The sequence below is a fragment of the Macaca mulatta genome, chromosome 9 (genome assembly GCF_049350105.2).
Source record: "Macaca mulatta isolate MMU2019108-1 chromosome 9, T2T-MMU8v2.0, whole genome shotgun sequence".
In the NCBI taxonomy this organism is placed as follows: Eukaryota; Metazoa; Chordata; class Mammalia; order Primates; family Cercopithecidae; genus Macaca; species Macaca mulatta.
In genome coordinates, this window is record NC_133414.1 from 103,078,046 (window position 1) to 103,092,042 (window position 13,997).

The 13,997-nt window shown below is 39.0% G+C and overlaps 1 protein-coding gene and 1 pseudogene across 1 annotated transcript in view; one reads left to right on the forward strand and one right to left on the reverse strand.

The window, feature by feature from the left end:
• Positions 1-456: 456 nt before the first annotated feature.
• On the forward strand, positions 457-2,720 carry LOC106996341 (ATP-dependent RNA helicase DDX18-like; annotated as a pseudogene).
• Positions 2,721-3,439: 719 nt separating this feature from the next.
• LOC107000219 (uncharacterized) overlaps positions 3,440-13,997 on the reverse strand; it is a 106,940-nt gene continuing 96,382 nt past the window's right edge. Inside the window, exons 4-8 of the mRNA XM_077947983.1 lie at positions 7,864-8,044; positions 5,148-6,435; positions 4,770-5,033; positions 4,025-4,105; positions 3,440-3,673 (exon numbers count right to left, since the gene is read on the reverse strand). Of these exons, the coding sequence (XP_077804109.1) occupies positions 8,029-8,044 (16 nt within the window). The 3' untranslated portion in view covers positions 3,440-3,673; positions 4,025-4,105; positions 4,770-5,033; positions 5,148-6,435; positions 7,864-8,028. The remainder of the gene's footprint in view (positions 3,674-4,024; positions 4,106-4,769; positions 5,034-5,147; positions 6,436-7,863; positions 8,045-13,997) is intronic.

Genomic DNA, 13,997 nt, shown 5'->3' on the forward strand with positions numbered 1-13,997 from the left:
CTGAGAACGTTCACTTTTATATCTATGCACCTCTGTATTGTTTTAATGTTTTGCAATAAGCATATATTGTTTTTACAATGTCAAAAAGAATTTTTAGAAAGAGAAAAGGTTTAAAGTCGGTGATAGATGTTCTCCACAATCAACAGCCCTATCTAGTTTATTCCATTGGATTCAGATTTTCAGAGCAATTTTAAAGAAACATTTGGAAAACCTTCCTCAACTCTGGAAGAAAATAGCTGCTTGGTATTTGAGTCTTGGAGAAGCAACTTTCTACTTAATGCTTTTTGGGGGCCCTTGCTCCCAGATGGAATGGAGATTCAGTTGGGATGACCAGAGGCTTCCATCAACCAACACCTTGGGTTCATGGAGTTCTTTGAGGAGCAAAATAAACATGTAAAAAATGGGAATGCAGAGCTGTACTGTGTGGCCCGGCAGTCTAGGCACTTCTTGGACAGCATGTCTCACCAGATGATGAAACTCCTGAGCAAGAAGATGGAGAAGTGGAACCTCAAACTGTGGCAGCAAAATCTAAAGTTGTAGGGGGCCTCAAATCTGACCCTATCAGAAACTCAAAATGGAGATGTGTCTGAAGAAACAACGGGAGATAGAAAGGTTAAAAAATCAAAACATTCTATAAATGTGGCCTTATCAGAAACTCAAAATGCAGACATTTCTCAAGAAATAGTGGAAAATGTAAAAGTTAAAAAATCTCCCCAGAAATCCACCGTATTAACCAATGGAGATGCAGAAATGCAGTCTCCCAATTCAGAATCAAAAAAGAAAAAGAAGAAGAAAAAGAGAAAACTGGTGAATGATGCTGGGCCTGATACAAAAAAAGCAAAAACTGAAAACAAAGGGGAATCTGAAGAAGAAAGTGCCAAGACTCCTAAAGAAACAGAAAATAATGTGGAGAAGCCAGATAATGATGAAGATGACAGTGAGGTGCCCAGCCTGCCCCTGGGACTGACAGGAGCTTTTGAGGATACTTCATTTGCTTCTCTATGTAATCTTGTCAACGAAAACACTCTGAAGGCAATAAAAGAAATGGGCTTTACAAACATGGCTGAAATTCAACATAAAAGTATCAGACTACTTCTGGAAGGCAGGGATCTTCTAGCAGCTGTAAAAACAGGCAGTGGTAAAGCCCTGGCTTTTTTCATCTCTGCATTTGAACTCATTGTTAAGTTAAAGTTAATGCCCAAGAATGGAACAGGGGTCCTTATTCTGTCACCTACTAGACAACTAGCCATGCAAATTTTTGGTGTTCTTAAGGAGCTAATGACTCACCATGTGCACACCTATGGGTTGATAATAGGTGGTAGTAACAGATCTGCTGAAGCATAGAAACTTGCTAATGGGATCTACATCATTGTGGTCACACCAGGCCGTCTGCTGGACCATATGCAGAATACCCCAGGGTTTATGTATAAAAACCTGCAGTGTCTGGCTATTGATGAAGCTGATTGTATCTTGGATGTTGGGTTTGAAGATAAATTAAACCAAATTATTAAACTTTTGCCAACACGCAGACAGACTATGCTCTGTTCTGCCACCTAAACTCAAAAAGTTGAGGACCAGGCAAGGATTTCTCTGAAAAAGGAGCCACTGTATGTTGATGTTGATGGTGATAAAGCTAATAAGCTAATGTGACAGTGGATGGTCTTGAGCAGGGATATGTCGTTTGTCCCTCTGAAAAGAGATTCTTCTGCTCTTTACATTCTTTAAGAAGAACCAAAAGAAGAAGCTCATGGTCTTTTCATCGTGTATGTCCGTGAAATACCACTACGAGTTGCTGAACTGCATTGATTTGCTGTCTTGGCCATTCATGGAAAGCAAAAGCAAAATAAGCGTACAACCACATTCTTCTAGGTCTGCAACGCAGATTCGGGAACACTATTGTCTGCGGATGTGGCAGCAAGAGGACTGGACATTCCTGAAGTCAACTGGATTCTTCAGTATGACCCTCCAGATGGCCCTGAAATATATTCATCGTTTATAATCCTTTGGGTATATACCCAGTAATGGGATGGCTGGGTCATATGGTACATCTAGTTCTAGATCCTTGAGGAGTTATACCTGATGTAAATGATGAGTTGATGGGTGCAGCACACCAACATGGCACAAGTATACATATGTAACAAACTTGCACGTTATGCACATGTACCCTACAACTTAAAGTATAATAATAATAAATAAATTAAAAAAAAAAAGAAATATATTCATCGTGTGGGGAGAACAGCCAGAGATCTAAATGGGGGAGGCCATGCCTTGCTCATTTTGCACCCAGAAGAATTGGGTTTCCTTCATTACTTGAAACAATCCAAGGTTCCATTAAGTGAATTTGACTTTTCCTGGTCTAAAATTTAGGATACTCAGTCTCAACTTGAGAAACTGATTGAAAAGAACTACTTCCTTCATAAGTCAGCCGAGGAAGCATGTAAGTCATACATATGAGCCTATGATTCCTACTCTCTGAAACAGATCTTTAATGTCAATAACTTAAATTTGCCTCAAGTTGCTCTGTCATTTGGTTTCAAGGTGCCTCCCTTTGTTGGTCTGAACATGAACAGCAATGAAGGCAAGCAGAAAAAGCAAGGAGGATTTGGCTACCAGAAAACTAAGAAAGTTGAGAAGTCCATAATCTTTAAACACATTAGCAAAAAGTCATCTGCAGCAGGCAGTTCTCTCACCTAAGACGTGCCTTTCTTTATCTTGAGTAACTTTGTACTAAAATGAATTTTTACCCCTTGATCTAACAGGATTTTTGTAGCATTTGGAATTTGGACTGGTCTGACAAGAGTATAAATTGACTTGGGTTGCAAGCACTGAGCACTGTTACTTCTATCAAGTCTCTTTTATTTTTGGGACATAAAACAGGCTTTAATTTTCTTGGTTGCCCAAGGACAGAGCAAGGAATGTCTGCTGTTTCTTGTGATGATATAATATTTTAATTTTAAATCTCTCTCCCTCATACACACAAATGTATGTTATTGTTTTACTATAATTCTTTTTGTACCTTTCCTTCTTGGTTTGTGAAGATTTCCGTGGCATGGGTTGCTTTGCTCACTGCTGTAAAAGGTGACCTGGTGTACTGGGAAGCTGGTGGTAATGCAGAAAAGAGTCTCAGGTTATTTTTTGTTTTTAGTTATTTCTTGGACACTGAGAGTACCTAATGACTCCTCCTGAAAATGCTGTAGTATGAAAGAGCAAAGAGCTTTGGAAAATACCTAAGAATCACCTTAGGATTAGGGTGGCATTGCTTTTATAGATTCTTGATTTTAAAGCAATGAACATTTCTCAGGTGTTTTGTTTTTTAGAGCAAAAACTACGGGTTGTAATTTGAATAAAGTGTCACTAGCAGTCATAACATCTGATGGGTGTGGGGTAGGAAGAGGGTGGAATTGAGATGTTTGAGCCTCGTTTACATCAATAGAGGTATAATACACGCATTTCTTTATTTGGTAACACAGCAAAGACTTTTAAAACACACATACAAAGAATAGTGATGCTCCTCATTCAGATTTCTTTAACTCAAGGTGGTTTGGATTTTGGTAAGCCTTTTTGCTCTGTACAGTACATGGGCAGCTGCCTTGTCTTAGAGCCAAGCCATCAGACAGTGCCTAGCACATATTAATGTTTGCTTCTTTCTGAGAAAAATTACCTCTTCCAGTCCCTGAAACAAAAAAAAACACATTTGTTGTGAAGATTGAAAATGAACAAAGTCAGAAAGAAACAGCAAAGTTAGATGGGTTTTTTGTTGTAGGAGCACTTGATTTCTAGTGTGTTTTGTGTAATATATAACTACAAAATAATAGATTATGTAGCAATTCAAAACGAAAGTTTCTGGCATCACTTTGCTGTTGTGCCAGTTAATCATAGAATCCCATTAAATGTAAGTGTGCTAATATCTAATGTAGAGGAAACTGTTTGGTAAAGAATATTCCAGTAGGAAAAGAAAAGAACAATCTTCCACTTCGGGGCTTGGCCATTATCACACTGGTGAGACGTGTTCTGGGCTTCCAACCTTGACTGCTGGGCTCCTGGTTTGGCTTCTTGGATTCCTAATTCCTCGTGTTTAGTAACTTTCTCCAGGATCATGTTTTCCCTTTTGTTTTTCAATTCCAGAAGTAATGTTTTTTAAAAGACAAAAACAAAGGGAGGAATATTTAATTACTGAGCAGAAGTAAATACGATTGGCATTTTGTACCTAATCTAATTTTTATATGCAAGTTCATGCTTTTTAATTTTTTATCAAAAAATGAAGTCATCTACCTACTACTTGTAACCAGCTTGTTTCATAACATGTTATTTTCCTGTGTCATTAAATAATAACTTCAAAAAAAAAACAAAAAGGAGAATGCAGTCTTCGTTATTTATTTAGATTTTTGTACAAGTCTTTGATATGGTTCCATAATAAAGGCAGTTTGGGGATGATAGTCTACATAGCAAACTCCTTCCATCCAACTGGGAATGTGACCAAGGAATGATGGTGTAATAGAAATAACAAAAATTTGAATTTTGACAGACTTTTATTCACATCCTAGCTGCTATTTAAGAGAGGTTTGGCCTCAGACAATCTACTTAGTGTCTCTGAAACCCTGCTCCCTCTACTATAAGATAGAATAATAGAGAGATGAAAGGTTATATGTAAAGGGCATCGCATAATACCTGGCTCATGGAAGGTGGTCAAAAATTCCCAGGCTAATAAAAAAGTGTAAATGATTTTTAATCTATATTGACATTTGTAGTGAACAAATAAGAAAACTTACAATTGTGGAAGATTGGCAGGAGACAGTGATGATTCTGTCCATGGTATAGTCACTCCATCATATTATCTATCAGGCCAGGTCAATCCATCACACTGCAAAAACTACTTGAGATGTATATCTTACTGAGGAAGAGCCAATAGCATCAACTCTGCATATGAAACACCCAACATGCAAAAACTAGAAAGTGATTCATTTGTAGATTTATTTGTAATTGGGCCGTGTTTGCAATTGGAGGTGTCTAGCTCCGGCATCTTCTCAGACATTCTGCATCAAACAGAGATGACAAAATCTATTAAATTTATTTGAAACATTTCTCTGATGACTACACTTGGCCATGGAGAGTGAAAACCAACCAAAGGGAAATTTCTTGGTACTTACTGAATAACAGGCACACACTGGTGACTGAGGAGTTCCAATGCAAATCCAGAGAAGACACTTGAAAGGAACGAAAACAAACTGAATTGTAGGAAGATAGGTTTTGGATTCTCCAACATACCCCTGGAAAGACACCTGGATGTCTGTCTTTCATTCACCTCGTATTTGTGAGCAAGACGCCACCTTAGGTCCTATAGGAGGTTTAAAGACTCATAGTCTAAAAATGAGTCTTATAAAATTACAGAGGACAGTGACTCACTAGGTCATCTAAGATTCAAATGCACTGATTGTAATCATCATTAAACAGCTTCCCTGGAAAGTGTTCTCTGTAATGCTTCTACCATTAGCTGATATCAAATGCCATGCTTTCACAAGGAAGAGCCGTAAGTCTTGCAATAAATCATCAGAAAGATAAAAGGGGACGATGAAGACCCTCTTTGAGACCATGTTCTTGGTGCTGAAGTTCTTGCTCTATAATTTTTCGTCTCCCTGCCTACAGGTTGACCACCAGCAGCACTACTCTCAAGTCATTGATGTGGAGAAGTGACTTTACAAGAGTGTGAGGAGTACTGGGACATTTTTAAAGAACGCCCATCTTAGGATGAGGGCAGTTATTAGAGTCCAGCCCCTTCCTTCTTCTGTCTGGCTTTCTAAATCTGAATTTTTCTTCTTAATTCCACTTGATTCTGTATCTCTCCAAATACTGAAGACTTTCCCTTGGCTGTCCTTGTCCTGAAGCAGTAAGACTCTCTGATCTGCCCTTCAGATTTCCCACTCCCCAGATCCTAGGAAAATGGGAATCTTGGGTACTGTGAGGAGCTGCTAATTGGATGATGATACTCGCTTGTCAGCACACCCCAAAATTTTCCCATAGACTAGCTTGTCGAAGGCATCATCTTCCATACCTTCTGTTGTTTTTCATGATTCTCTCTTTCCCATAATGGCTGCCAGCACCCAAAGCCTGCATTCCATCTCAAAGCTTTTGCCCAGTCAGTTTGAAACTCCAACACAAATTACACTTTATTGATTTAAACTGTTAATTGGTGGCTTGTGTTCTCATGATGCCTCCCTGGCCACGAGTGAGTCAATTCAAGTCTCTGAGCTCCAGGTGACTGGATGAGGAAAACTCCATCCTTGACAAAGTCATGTTCATTGGGCACTCACATGCAAACACACATACACACATGTAATTTCAGAATGAGTTAAGAAGGTAGTTTGCATTTCCAGCTTCATTGTTTACTAGAATGTATAATCGTGGGCAAGTTAGTTCTCTGAGTCTCGGTTTCTTCATCTGTGAAGTGGAGAAGATGACACCTATTTCTATGTTCTATGAGTAGGGAATGAAATCATGTGGGAGAAGGACTTAGAACTGAGTCCAGGCTCAGAGAAAGGATGATTCACAAATATTAACGTCTAAAAGTATTTTAGCATCACTAATAATCAAAGAGTTCGATGGAGCAGGAATATAGGGCAGGCAATATCAATAAAATTGTAAAAAACCAAAATGGCCCACAATAGGCAATTGGTTATATCTGGACACAGTGGAATGTCTTAGAAATTTCAGGTTACAAAACACAGGGAAAGTTTTAGTAAATGTCTGTCCCCATCATTGCTTTTCTCTCATTTATAGGATCTTGCAAGTGCTGCGTGCTCTCCAAAGGCCCCTGCCCACCCTGCCCCCCACCACCCTTATTTCCTTTCTTCTTTTCTATCATCTTAACTAAATGATTCTTCAATTTTCCTCTATTTTCCTCCATTTGCAGTGGAAGTGATAGAGGGCTGCAAAGAGAATGGATTTGTGTACTTTAAATGTACCACTTCCCACTAACTAAGAAATTATAGCAGTTGTACCTATACTTCTGTAGCCTTGGTAGCCAGTAAAAACAATATGATTAAACTGTAGAGCTGACCCTGAAGTTCACTGAAACCAGTCTAACCATTTAAATCATAACTTTCTGAACAACTTTTTATTGCCATCACATCATATTCTTGTGAGGAAAAGCCAACAGCAATATTAGATGACTTTCTAAAAATATTTTCTCTAACATTTTTTTCTGTGAAAATTATACTATAGGAAAAAATTGTGTATAATTTTAATATCTCTTTTATTTTTTCTTAAAATTTACTTTGATTTGGCTTTCCTGTTTCACATTTATTCTAGAAAATTGGAAATTACAGAAAAATATTTGGAAAAATTAAAATTATTCATAGTTACACTTCCAAAAATAAATATTGTTGATATTTGGAGAGTATTCTTTTTAAATGCTTTTATTTTGAAAGCTAAGAACACATTTGCATATAGTTTGTGACCTGATTTCTTGATATTTTATGATGCCGATACAGTTTTTTTGTTAACAGAAATTTCCAAGATACTCCATAGTATCCAGATTTAACCAATTGCCTGTTGGGGGCCATTTTGGTTGTTTGCAACTTTATTGCTTTTGCCTGCCCTACATTCCTTCTCCTTCTTCCTCTTTGATTATTAGCGATGCTAAAATACTTTTTTATGTTTATTCACCATTAACATGTGTGAATCATCAGTTTTGACCATTTTAAGTATCTCTTTTATTTATTTTTATAATGATGGTGGTGGCCATAATCATGGTCTTCATTGTGGCACGTGGGGACCAGGAATTGTCAAGGCCAGGTTAGTTCAGAGACCCAGGTGAAGAAGAGAATTGCAGACAAGAACCGATCTGATCTCATTCCCAGCACTGACCTTCCCAAAACTCTGGGACCAGGTGGTGTTGAAAATAGTTGTTTTTGATGTCACAGAAATCTATTGGAAAGTGGACTTCCAAGCACATCCAGTCCCGGTGTGTATTCTGCAGTTGAATGAGAAGCTAGCAAGTCATGGGCCTTCTGAAGACAGCTTTAAGTTCAGCTAGAGGAATGAAATCCTAGGAAATAGTGAAATAAAACACAAAACATATTTTAAAATTTGTAAATAGAAATTGTTCCTCAAGGGAGGAATTAATTTTCTTCTAAATTATTCCCTTTTTGCCTGGATTGCTACCTTGCCCCAGGTCAGCTCTCTACATGGAAATCTTCAGAGGACAGAGAATAGAAAATAAATACTCATGCTCCAAATTTGGGCTTATACACCAACCAGGACCTTTTCATGGCCACCTTCCTGCCAAGCTCACTGATAACCAGGTTTCACAAGTCAGGGAAGGCCAGTCTAACTTGGAGGACAATTAGAGAGGTTGGTTCTTTCCCCCAAGGAGAAAAACCAGTCATTTTACCTGTCACCCTAAAAAGTTTCTGGGATGTCATCTGGTGTTATGTCCTAGGCTTGATGTTCCATAACCTCTACAACTTTTGGGCACACAAAATATTCACATAGTCTCATCTATAAGAACATCACACTCTTGAATTTAGAAATGAAATCTTCAGCTTCTTTAAAACTCCCACTGTACAGCAGCTGCTCTAATCTGTCAGACTAGGAGTCGCTCTGAAGATGTATTGCTTTGCTAGGTGCAAGTCCCTGGAGGGCTGGCAGTCCCCTGGAGGGATGGATGTCATTGACAGAAGGGAAGGAAGTGGGCTGGAGCAAAATCAAAGGCTAAGAACTTGAATCAAACATGAATTAGCTTATGGCAGCGCCCACTCAATGCCCTCCTCTAACCCCATATCACTTTGAGTAGAAGCTAGTGTTCTTATGATGGCCTACGAGGTCCCCCATGATCTGGGCTACAATACTCCTTGCTTACCTCTCTCTCCTCCCTTTCCTTCTACTATCCACTCCACTCTCTGCACACAATGTCCGAGAATGGAACAAAGCTGTTCCCCCTGCCTATAAGAATGTGGGGTCAGCTTGAAAGCTAAGGCTAATCCTGAGAGCCTAACAGCTGGATGCTATCAGATAGCTGCATTTCTAGAAGCTGAGCAGTACGTTCTTTCTTGAAGGGAAATCCAAGTGGTTTATTTCCATGGCTGCCACTCTCCCCAAAGTTATGTTTCCCAAGAGACTTTCCCCATAACCACCCCCTAACTTACCAACCATGCCTGGATTGGATGTCCCAACTATGTGCTCTCACAGCATCCTGTGCTCCCCCATTACTGCACATTCACACTGAGCGCAATCGCTCATTTACTTATCTTTTCTCCCACTAGGCTGAGAACAGGGGCTGTGCAGTCATATTCAATATTGAGTCCCCAACCCTAACCAGGGCCTGGCACATACAAGACATTCAGCAGATGGTTGTTGAATGAAAATATATAAATGAATGAATGATTACCAGCTGCTTCCACTCCCTTAACCTGCTACAGAATTAATAAATTAATCTTGAGCATAGTGGATATATAAATATAAAAGTGTCGTTGAGGACTGTCAGGCCAGCCTCTCTATACTGGTTGCTACATTCTGCTTGTTGATTTATGCTACTAATTACTGTCACTTTTATTTTGGATTTGTGCACAAAACAAGAGTGTTACTTAAAGGAAGGCTTCCAAATTTCTAAGTGTAGGGTACCCTGCTAAGGACATGGAGCTTCAAAGGGCTCACAAGAAATTCATCACACATATGTGTGCACATGCACATGGCACACACATTCAACTTTGTAACATGTAGTAGACCACATCTACCACATCTAGAATAATATAAAATTTCATCTCAAATGATCAGCTCCTGACCCTCCAAACCCATGACTGAGTCAAAGATGATATGGCATCCCTGTAAAGATCAGAAGGAAAACAGTAGAGAAGAACCCAGAGTTTCCCTCTACACCAGGGTGTGTTTCTCAACTTTGGCTGTACAACAGAATCACCTGGTGGGCTTGTAAAAATGCCAACACTCAGACCACACCTAAGACCAATTACATCAGAATTTCTAGGGAAGTGAACCAGGGATGGTTTTTTTTTTTTTCCAAGTACCTCTAGTGCTTCCACTGTGCAGCCAAGGCTGAGAACCACTGCTCTAGATTCTCCTCTCATTGAGCCTTACTATGTGCCAGGTGTTATATGGAGCAATGCCTTTTCTTTTAATTTACTGATGTAAAATGTTATCTTATCCATTTTACATGGCCCAGCTTACACCCTGGAAGGGAAGCAATTTTATAAGTCCTCATTATTTACTCTATATAGTTGGGGCACTAGGAAAATAAGAAAAAAAAAGATTTTTTTGCACTCACTTGCTTAAGCTATCCCCTTACTACCTAAAGGGAACGCTTTAGTGTAATTCTTTATAACAAAGGTGACAGTAAGACTATTTGGGAACTGAAGCCATTCCATAGATGAACTCTACAAAGTTTAATGTACACACTTTAATTTACACGCGATGGGATAAAATTGTTAATGTTTGGAGGTTCACAGCATTCTCCCTCCATCTTTGCCCACTAAGCTCCTTATTTCTCCTTCACTTTCTATTAATAAAAGGGAAAAAATCAGATGCTGGTGAGCAATTAGCATAGAACCAACCCTCAATCTTCAGGGTGCTTCGTGGAGCTGGGGATGTGATTCATCTAGAGCCTGTGTAGACTTACACATGGCCCAGAGAAGAGAGAGGATCAAGGGACCAAGGGGGCAGAGACATGGCAGAAGAAAGAGAAGCCCAAAGGAATGTAGGGGTGCTGAAGATAGAAGCAGACAAGAGATTTTAATGAATTTCTAAGGACTAAGTGTTTGGATTCATTTACATGTTTTTGAGAGTGTGAAGTATAAAGACTAAACCTGCTGTATAGGCCATGCTACTGAACTCTAACCACCCCCTGGACAGGATGGCAGGGTCATGCCTTTATGTGAGTTGCATGAATGAGCTGAGTGGGCAGGTCCACCACTGGAGCACTCAAAATGTGGCTAGTACAACAGAGGTACTGAATTTTCACGTTTTGTTGATTTTAGCTAATTTAAATAGGCGAATGTGGCTATTGGCTACCCATATTGAACAGTGCAGACCTATAGTGCTTAATCACAAGGCACACCTATCTATTTGTTTATACATGTATGGACACCTACCTGCATAAATAGTTTTGTGTTTGCACATAATTATATATCCTCATATCTCAAGAATATACATATAGACACAACTAGACACAATTGCACAAACAAGACACCCAGTCTTGTGGAAAGATAAAAAGAATAAAAATTGAAATTGGAAATATGCATGGGTCTGTGTAGGGAGATTTGACACAAGAAGAATTGGAGCAAGAAGTACATGGGTGTGTTGGACAACATGATGAATTTGGGATGATGCTTTGATAACAAAAAATGAAGAGAAGAAAATTCTGTGAGACCACCAGGGTTTAGGAATACAAGCAGCTTTATTTCCCTTGATCTTTTAATCTTTCAGCAAAAGGCCTTTACAAATGACATACATCCTTCAAAGGTGGACTTGACTGTCAAGGATGGCCCTGACAACTGGGAGGAACTCCAAAGGGCATAGATAGAAAGGGAAGAAAGCACTTCTTAAATGATATTCATTTGCCAAAACATTTTAGGCACTCTTGTTTCCAGGAGAAGTATTTATTCCAAAGTTATTAAAACTGTATGAGATGGAATAGATGAATTTCCAGTTGTCAGAATTATTAGTTTACCTAAAAGTTATACCAATTCATGGACTATAATATTAACTTTTTCCCTATTGAACAGGTAACTGAATTCTACCCATATGAACTAAACAACAATTCCTCCATCCAGAAAGTGGTATCATTGTTAACAGCTAGAAATATTATGATTTGCTTTCCAGTGCTCATATTATCCATTTCAGTCTCTTGATGGATACCCTTCACTAATGCTGGCCTCGCAGTTCTTTCAATATGCTATGCTCCTGCCTGCCTCTTAGTCTTTGCTCATGCTGTCCCCTGCACGTGAAACGCTCTTCCCAAACTCTTGCTGAGTTAACTTGGGCACATCTTCCAGGTCTCATCTTACCATCCTTACGAATGTCATCTCCAACCCACCCTTCCTGTCCCAGATTAGATCAGTCCTTCCTGTTTTATGTTTTCATAGTACCCTGTTCTTCTCTTTCATGGCCTTTTTTTACAGTTATAATTACTGAATTATTTGTGTCTTTATTATTTAATTTTATCTTACTCTCTGGATTGTGAGCCCCATGAATACTTTGGTTCAGATGTTGTAATCTGCCTTATTCATCACAGTACTATGTCCCCAGGATGTAATACAATACCCATCAAATAGTAGATGCTCAATAAATACTAATTAAATGTTCAATAAATGAATAAATGTTTCACTATAGCTTTATTTATCTAATTTCTCCCTTTCTTCCATTTTTCTGTATCATAAGCCATACTATTATACAGTCCTATACAATGGTAAACAACTAAAAAACTCCTAAGCCCTCTACATAGTTGATTAACTCTAATATTCCTCGTTCAGTTCCCCTTAAGTTTTTATAGACCATCTGGTGGTATATCATTTAAGTCACAGCAGCTATAAACATGTTAAGGCCCAGCATGAACCTGGTCTGACATCCAACCAGTCTTCTGGCTGTCACAGAAATGCCTTCATCCATTTTAGAAATGTGCTTACTACAGAAATACGATGCTAAGCTTGCTGTATTTATGAGACACTGAATTTTCAGGATGCCTTCAATCAATAGAAAATAGACATTATATTCTTACCTGAAGGCAATAGTAATATGACTGGCTGTGAATTTGGGAGTGAAGGAAATAAGAAGGCTCTCAGATGATTATTTTAATATAGAGATGCGCTAGCTTACCTTAAAGAGCATGGCTCACAAAACAGTAGACTTGACTGTAATGAGAAAGACAGAAAACTGTAAAATATATGTTGGTCCAAAGGGGGTTGATCAGTGATGCAGACATAAAAAGGAAGGAACAAACACTGGCAGAGGAAGTTACAGGCAACAGAACTTGAGGGACTGTGGTCACATTGGCAACACTTTTTCTTCCCTCATGAGTGAATTGATCACTATCTGTGTCTATGGAGGTTTAACATCCATTTTATCTAACCCCCTGCTTTGACTCTATGCTCACCAAGCTACCTTTGATTATAATTTGGTTTCTCACATGCATCTGTCTACTGGAAGGGGGTATGTTCATCTTGCCAGTGTGCACTTCCCTGCTGGCATCACTATTTTGTTTCTGATTGGGAAGACATGCACTGGTACATCAGTCTTGGAAACTTGGTTAACCTGAGTTCTCCCCTGAGTGGTTCACCTCGTTAGGTGGACAGCAAGAGTCAGGTGTCAAAGCATGTACAGCTGAGGCCAGCTGGAAGCCGGAGCCTCCCCTACAGAAGGCCGCCCTGGCAAGCTTCCAAGAATTTTTTGCCCTCCAGATGCTCCAGACAACATTCCAAATCTTGCTCTACACTACTTCTTTTCCTAATTTAAAATGGAGATCAGGGGAATCTGAAATGTCTGTTAGGAACAGCCACAGACTCCTAGAGATCTTTTCGAAAATTTTAGTGATGAGACTCAAAATCCTAGTCACATGCCACGATATAAACGAATGGCTCATGAAAGACAAGGAAAATTGAGAGGTGGCCAGGAAGGAGAAGGGTGGAAGGAAAGAAAGAGGGGCTGATATCCTTATCTCAGAAACTGAGTAGACAATAGACACTGTCTCAAAGACATGAAAATCAACACGGAGAATATAACTAAGGTACAAATAAAATCAAAGCAACTAAAAATAGGCATAGTGATTACACTGGGAAGTTGAGAAAAGTGGAGGTACAAGTGTGTCACATTCAGCTCTATCATAGCAGGGCATCAGTAGATAATGCTGGCAGCTGATAAATCAAGAAATGTAAGTAGAAGTATGTCATTTAGAGATCTCAGGACAACTAGCAGAAGGCATAGCTTAAAAAGTTCCAAGTGGTTATCTTTAGAAGTGTGACCTAGAAGGTTTGGGGAAAAAGAGGTTTTTTGTA